This window comes from Theropithecus gelada, chromosome 1 (assembly GCF_003255815.1).
Source record: "Theropithecus gelada isolate Dixy chromosome 1, Tgel_1.0, whole genome shotgun sequence".
NCBI classification, from domain to species: Eukaryota; Metazoa; Chordata; class Mammalia; order Primates; family Cercopithecidae; genus Theropithecus; species Theropithecus gelada.
Genome location: NC_037668.1, coordinates 30,460,537 through 30,468,176, shown reverse-complemented (window position 1 = coordinate 30,468,176; position 7,640 = coordinate 30,460,537). Strand labels below are relative to the sequence as shown.

The window sequence follows — 7,640 nt, the reverse complement described above, 5'->3', positions numbered from 1 at the left end:
TTTTTTTTTTTTTTTTTTTTTTGAGATGGAGTCTCGCACCGTCGCCGGGCTGGAGTGCCATGGCGTGATCTCAGCTCACTGCAACCTCCACCTCCTGGGTTCATGCGATTCTCTTGCCTCAGCCTCCTGAATAGCTAGGATCACACATGCACACCACCACACGAGGCTAATTTTTTTTTTATTTTTTATTTTTAGTAGAGACAGGGTTCCACCATGTTGGCCAGACTGATCTCGAACTCCTGACCTCATGATTCACCCACTTCAGCCTCCCAAAGTGCTGGGATTACAGGTGTAAGCCACTGTGCCTGGCCTTTTTTTTTTTTTTTTTTTGAGATGGAGTCTCACTGTCGCCCAGGCTGGAGTGCAGTGGCATGATTTCAGCTCCTCCGTTTCCTGGGTTCAAGTGATTCTCCCACCTCAGCCTCCCAAGTAGCTGGGATTACAGGTGGCTGCCACCACGCCTGGCTAATTTCTGTATTTTTAGTAGAGACAGGGTTTCACTATGTTGGCCAGGCTGGTCTTGAACTCCTGACTTTAGGTGATCTGCCTGCCTCGGCCTCCCAAATTGCTGGGATTATAGGTGTGAGCCACCGCGTGCAGTCTTCGAATGATCTGTTTTTGTATGTAATTATTTGACGAATAAAACTAATTTGATATTGTTGGGGTTAATGAAAAAGCTGTATCTTCTGAGTTATTGACAACATATAGATGCATTTAAAATTCTGATTTAGGCTGGGTATGGTGGCTCATACCTGTAATCCCAACACCTTGGGAGGCTGAGGTGGGAGGATCACTTGAGCCCAGGAGTTCAAGATGAGCCCTGGAAACATAGCAAGACCGTCTCTAATGAAAATAAAAAATTAGGCCGGGCGCGGTGGCTCAAGCCTGTAATCCCAGCACTTTGGGAGGCCGAGGCGGGTGGATCACGAGGTCAGAAGATCGAGACCATCCTGGCTAACATGGTGAAACCCCGTCTCTACTAAAAATACAAAAAACTAGCCGGGCGTGGTGGTGGGCGCCTGTAGTCCCAGCTACTCGGAGGCTGAGGCGGGAGAATGGCGTGAACCTGGGAGGTGGAGCTTGCAGTGAGCCGAGATCGCGCCACTGCACTCCAGCCTGGGCGACAGAGCGAGACTCCGTCTCAAAAAAAATAAAAAATAAAAAATAAAAAAAATAAAAAAAAATAAAAAATTAGCCAGGCATAATGATGCATGGCTGGATTCCCAGCTACTTGAGAGGCTGAGGTGGGTGGATCACTTGAACTTGGGAGTTTTGAGGCTGCAGTGAGCCATGATCCCACAACTGTACTCAAGCTTGGGTAACAGAGCAAGATCCTGTCTCAAAAAAAAATTTAATAGGCCGGGCGCAGTGGCTCATACCTGTAATCCCAGCACTTTGGGAGACGGAGGCGGGCAGATCACCTGAGGTCAGGAGTTTGAGACCAGCCTGGCCAAGATGGTGAAACAGTGTCTCTACTAAAAATACAAAAATTAGCCGGGTGTGGTGACAGGCGCCTGTAATCCCAGCTACTCGAGAGGCTGAGGCAGGAGAATTGCTTGAACCTGGCAGGCAAAGGTTGCAGTGAGCGGAGATCATGCCACTGCACTCCAGCCTGGGCGACAGAACAAGACTCCATTTAAAAAAAAAAAAAATTAATATCCTTTTAATAAACTCATGGCTGGGCACGGTGGCTCACGCCTGTAAGGAGGCCCAGGCAAGCAGTTCACGAAGTCAAGAGATCCAGCCCATCCTGGCCAACATAGTGAAACCCCGTCTGTACTAAAAATACAAAAATTAGCCGGGTGTGGTGGCAGGCGCCTGTAATCCCAGCCACTCGGGAGGCTGAGGCAGGAGAATCACTTAAACCTGGGAAGTGGAAGTTGCAGTGAGCCGAGATCACACCACTGCACTCCAGCCTGGCGACACAGCAAGATTCCATCTCAAAAAAAAAAAATCATTTATATATATATATAAAATACATATGTATGTTATATATGTGTGTATATGTGTGTGTGTGTAAATATATATATAATTTTTTTAAATAGAGAGGGATCTAGCTATATTGACCAGTTTGGTCTCAAATTCCTGGTCTCAAGAGATTCTCTCACATTGGCCTCCCAAAGTGTTGGGATTACAAACATGAGCCACTGTGCCAGGCCAAACTAGATACATCTTAAGGGACAAGTCTCATGCCTGATGCATGGGTCCCACACAGTGTTCACCAAACTGCCTGATGCCCTAAGCAGAAACACCCAAACTTCAAACCTGGAGAAGCTGACGTTTTCATGCTACAGACAGCTTTTCCCAAGACTTCGGAACAAGACTGCATATTATAATGAGACTCTTACTCCCCTTTGATTCTACCTCTTTCACTGGGCAGGGTAATGGCGTCACAGGATCCTTAGGGTGTAACTTTTCCAGCCAGAAACCTCTGGGGCTGGGGCGCCTTTGCCTGAGTTTTGCTTGGGCCCACTGGGCGCAATCCACCCACTCAGCCTGATAGGCTGCACTCAGCTGATGCTACTGGCCCAGATCCCACACCTCCAAGCATGCAGCGGCAGGGGGTGTGTGAGCAAGCACGGGGCTGTTCACTGTGCACAGCCAGGTATGCCAGCTGCAGTGGGGCAGGCAGCTCCAGGCACCAGCACAGGTGCCAGCTCTGTGCAAGTCTGCAGCTGGACCAGGCGTACCAGAAGTGGCTTCCATTGCAGGCACTGGGGAACATGGTGGCTCCCAGAATCTTGGAGATGCAAGGAGCTGCAGAGCCCCAAAGAGGGTGTCACAGACCTGGCTCAGGGAGCCCCCAAGTCTGGGCTCCCTGAAGGGCAACAGCTCTCTTCTCTCCTCCGCGTTGCCCGCAATGTGGCAAGCAGGGGGTGTGTTTCAGCCCTGTGTGTGTTACAGCTCTTTCAGTCCCACTATTCAGCAGGTCCCATGTTCTCATCCTGTGTCCAGGAAGAATGAGGTACGTGGATAACTGGAGGGTGAGCAAGAGAGGAGCTTCATTGAGTGACAGAACAGCTCTCAGGGGACCCAAAGTGAGTAGCTCCTTCCCACAGGAGGATTTGTCATCCCCACAAATCGAGGAGATCCCAAGTGGGTAGATCCTTCCCACAGGTGGTATTCCTGACGTCTCTGAGTATGGCTGAGTCTGGGGTTTTTACGGGCTTCAGAAGGGAGAAAGTGTGTGCTGATCGATCCACAGGCAGCCATGGACAGGCCCAGAAAAAGCACCATAAATCTCACTCTGGGCAGCAGACTCCACCCAGAACTGGCAGCCCAGCCCCCATGTCTCAGGCTGTCCCTAGCTTGAAGGTGGGTCTTCACTGGACACCCACCCCTTTCCACCCAGGAGCCTGTGTGCCTCCTGCCGCCATCAATCATGTCGTCCACAGGGCTCAGGCTGTTCAGGTTGAGTGTTGCCTACAGGACTGGGCTGAGCTGCCCTCAGCCCCTCCTTGGCCTTACTCTCATGCTTGTGAGCACTCAAAGTCCAGAGGGGGTCTAGGCAGCAAGGGGCTGGCATGCCAGCACTGCCCTCAGTGTGTGCACACCTGGCTAGGTTGCAACAGCACCTACGCTCGGCTTCAGCTTTGTCAAGAGTCAGGAGAGGCCAGGTGGAGGTGCAGGCACTTCTGAGCTTTCGGGGGTAGGCGGGGGTGGCATCTCAGCCCTGGGATGGCAGGGATACCTGGGTCCACAGCTGTGGCTGGGCAGATGCAGCTACTCCCAGAGAGTGGGGCTCCTGTCCTGCCAACTTGGAAGGGGGCAGGGCTCCCACATGCTCAGTGGAGCACACAGTCCCAGCTGAGCCTCCCCTGCTGCAGCCAGCATCTTCCCAGCAGCTACTCAAGAGAGGCTGCCACTGCCATCAATGGTATAATTGACATTTCACAGTCAATAGCTTCTGCTGGTAATGTCACAAAAACCTGATCTAAGAGATCTTTAGTACCTATTGGTTACATAAGGTATCAAATAAGTATGTCAATACTATATGCTGTACATGGGGAAATTCCCCTGGGAACACTGAGACCCATCCACACAGAACAAGAAAACAGGCACAGTGCGGCCGGGCGCGGTGGCTCACACCTGTAATCCCAGTACTTTGGAAGGCCGGGGTGGGTGGATCACGAGGTCAGGAGATTGAGACCATCCTGGATAACACGGTGAAACCCCATCTCTACTAAAAATACAACAACAAAAAAAATTAGCTGGGCGTGGTGGTGGGCACCTGTGGCCCCAGCTACTCGGGAGGCTGAAGCAGGAGAATGGCATGAACCCGGGAGGCAGAGTTTGCAGTGAGTGGAGATTTGCGCCACTGCGCTCCAGCCTGGGTCACTGAGAGAGACTCTGTCTCAAAAAAAAAAAAAAAAAAAAAAAAGGCACATGGTTGTAAGTCTCACCTAATTTCCTATGGTCCTTTTATTTATTCAACTGGTTTCCTTTAATTTCTATGTTTCTGGTTTTGTTTTCTAATTTTGTTTTTAATTGCTTTCCTTTAAGCCTGGGTTCGTGGGTCAAAACCAATATGCAAACTGGGATAGTAATATTACTATGAATTTTACCTTGTATTTTCCCCTTTTAAACTTATTCATTGCCATATTTTGCAAAAGTACAATTTCTTTTTTTTGAGACAGTCTTGCTCCGTTGCCAGGCTGGAGTGCAGTGGCACGAACTCAGCTCACTGCAATCTCCACGTCCCGGGTTTAAGCAATTCTCCTTCCTCAGCCTCCTGAGTAGCTGGGACTACACGTGTGTGCCACCACGCCCAGCTAATTTTTGTATTTTTAGTAGAGACAGGGTTTCACCATGTCGGCCAGGATAGTCTTGATCTCCTGACCTCGTGATCCACACGCCTCGGCCTCTCCTGGGATTACAGGTGTAAGCCACTGTGCCTGACCTGAAAGTACAATTTCTAACAGAATAATGCTGACACAGCACTTTGAGAGGATAGAAAAAGATGACAGAAGCAACAAAAATTGAAGTTAATAATGGACTCTAGGTAGACTTAGCCTGAGAGCACACCCTTCAAACCTTTGATGCTCAAATATGGTAAAAAGGGTTTTGACAATAACTCCCAGCAGTCAGTCTCTCCAGTGTGGGAGCAGACCAGCTACCTGGAACAAGTTCATCCCAGCACGGGGACTATCAAAACTTAATTACAGGATGACTCATCAGTGATGCATTTGGAGAAAGATCTCAACCAAAAGGGGGAAAATATCCAAGTTGTCAAATAAAAGTCGACTCACTTATGTTTAAAAAATACCTTGACAAACACAGCTGGGAAAGGCCACGAAGGGCGAGTTCTCATGAATAAGTAATAAGAAAAACTATCACAAGATTCTGCAAAAAACACAACCTTGCACTAAGGCAACCTCACACAAAAAAATACTTCAGCAAGGACAGCTGCCCAGCAACTGCCTGTCCAACCCTGCATTGGGAGTACGCTTGTTACTGTTCTTTGTAGCCAAGGTTAATTATTTCCAAACCATTATCTTCCTCTTCATTTTTTCTTTAAAAACCGTTACTTTCCTGAATGCGCAAATCGTTTACTATGGCAGGCATATTCGCCAACGTCCTATTCCCAAATAAATATTTTCAGTTAGAGAACTTTTTTTTTTTTTTTTGAGACGGAGTCTCGCTCTGTTGCCAGGCTGGAGTGCAGTGGCTAGATCTCGGCTCACTGCAACCTCTGACTCCCAAGTTCAAGCGATTCTCCTGCCTCAGCCTCCCGATTACTTGGGATTACTGGCATGCACCACCACGCCCAGCTAATTTTTGTATTTTTAGTAGAGACGGGGTTTCACCATCTTGGCCAGGATGGTCTCGATCTCCTGACCTCGTGATCCACCAGCCCCGGCTTCCCAAAGTGCTGGGATTACAGGCGTGAGCCACCGCGCCCGGCCGAGAGCCTGTTATTAGGTTGATAATCATTATAATTCCCTCTGCCGTCCGTGGCGCTCCCACAGGAAAACATCCACCCACTGCCCACCGTGAGGCCGCATCCAGGCAGACAGGCACCGCTGGGGGACAACACACTCGCGCTGACTGGACATACTGTAACTTGACCCACATCTCAGACCAGCCGGCGGCCTCTCCAAGGAAGCCCGAGGCGAGGAAGACCCTAGTCAACGTGCACTCCCAGCCAGGTCTGCCACAGGTCGGCCCTCGCATTTAAACGTTAAATGCTGAAGGGCTTTCATAAAAGAGCGATGTGCTCCTGCTTGTATGAGCCGGGGCCGGAGGACGGTAACAGCGACACGGGACGGGAGCGAGCCTCAGAACTGGGAATGTCTGTGGCTCTTCGGGACAGCGGAGGGAGTAGATCTAGTGAAGCGCGACGACTCTGGGGTGGCAGAAGTGAGAACTATGGGCCCCACGGGGACCGAGGGAAAGCAAAAAATCGTCTCAGGACACAAGACGCCGGGCCGGGGAACGGTCCTCAATGCTCTCCCGGGTGAGCGCGGACCTTCGCATCACTCCCAAAGGCAGCGGCGACACCTTGTGACGTCTTGGCGTTCGGCGCGGCGCGCGTCACACTAGGCGCCGGCGCGGGGTGCTGACGTCAGGACGCCGGCGCTGAGCGCCGTGACGCTCAGCCGGTCCTTGTGGAGTGCGGGTCTCTGCTGCGGACGCCGGGGGCCGGCGCGGCGTTGGCCGCCCCCGGCCTCGCCGAGTGCAGCGCGCCCGAAGGCCAGTGCTTGCGCTCCGTCCGCGGCCCGGCGCCCGAGGTGGGCGGGGAGGCCGCCGCGCTGACGCCGCACGCTGCGCCGCCGCTTTCGCGTCGCCCGCTTCCGGCCGCGGCGGCCGCCATTTTGCTCGCGCGGAAGCGCCGCGGTGGGGTGGGAACCCAAGCGGGAGAGCCGCGGGCTGTGGGGCCGCAGCCATGCCGTCGTCCCCGCTGCGGGTGGCGGTGGTGTGCTCAAGCAACCAGAACCGGAGCATGGAGGCGCACAACATCCTCAGGTAGTTGGGCTCCGCCCTGGCCCCGCGCGCTCCGCTCCAGCGACCGGCCCGCCCTCCTCTCCGGTTCCCCCTGGCCCGCGCCGGGCGCCCTGAGAGGAGGCCGGGCTGCGCTCGAGGGTCTGCTGGTTGGGATGGCAGCTGGACAGCAGCGCGCGGCGCCCACACGCGGGTGGGCATCGCGGGGAATGCGGGTTCCGGGACGAGACGCCCGCTGTCCGGTGGTCCTTCGAGCTCCCCGAGGCCGGGCGAGGGGTGCGAGGGTAGCGGCCAAGGTGAGGGGCTGCGCGGCGGCGGCCGATCGTGGTTATTTCGTGTGCGTCGTTGGCTACCTTTGCTGGAAACGCGCACAACATAACCTCGGCAAAGAACGATGTTGTAAATAAGAAAGCGGTCTATTTTTTTAATGCCATGGATTTGTGTGTTTGCTACTTCTTGTTTTCTTTTGCAAAAGATCCTCTCTTTCTTCCTGGAACGCCTCCAACCGGTAGTTTCTGGAATACAACGAGGATTTGGTTTGGCTCTGCTGGTTTAAATTCGCTGCTAACTGGTCTTCTGTGACTTTTGCGTAGCATCTGTCTAATGAAAGTTTATTTCTGCTTGATACAAGTAGTTTGTTCAGTTACATAGCAAACTGAAACTGACCACTTTACTTACAGTGAAAATTTGGTATATGT

At 52.2% G+C, this 7,640-nt stretch overlaps 1 protein-coding gene across 1 annotated transcript in view; it reads left to right on the top strand.

Annotated features, from left to right (window-relative positions):
- Positions 1-6,569: 6,569 nt before the first annotated feature.
- SSU72 (SSU72 homolog, RNA polymerase II CTD phosphatase) overlaps positions 6,570-7,640 on the top strand; it is a 34,294-nt gene continuing 33,223 nt past the window's right edge. The window contains exon 1 of the mRNA XM_025386777.1: positions 6,570-6,966. Within this exon, the coding sequence (XP_025242562.1) occupies positions 6,887-6,966 (80 nt within the window). The 5' untranslated portion in view covers positions 6,570-6,886. The remainder of the gene's footprint in view (positions 6,967-7,640) is intronic.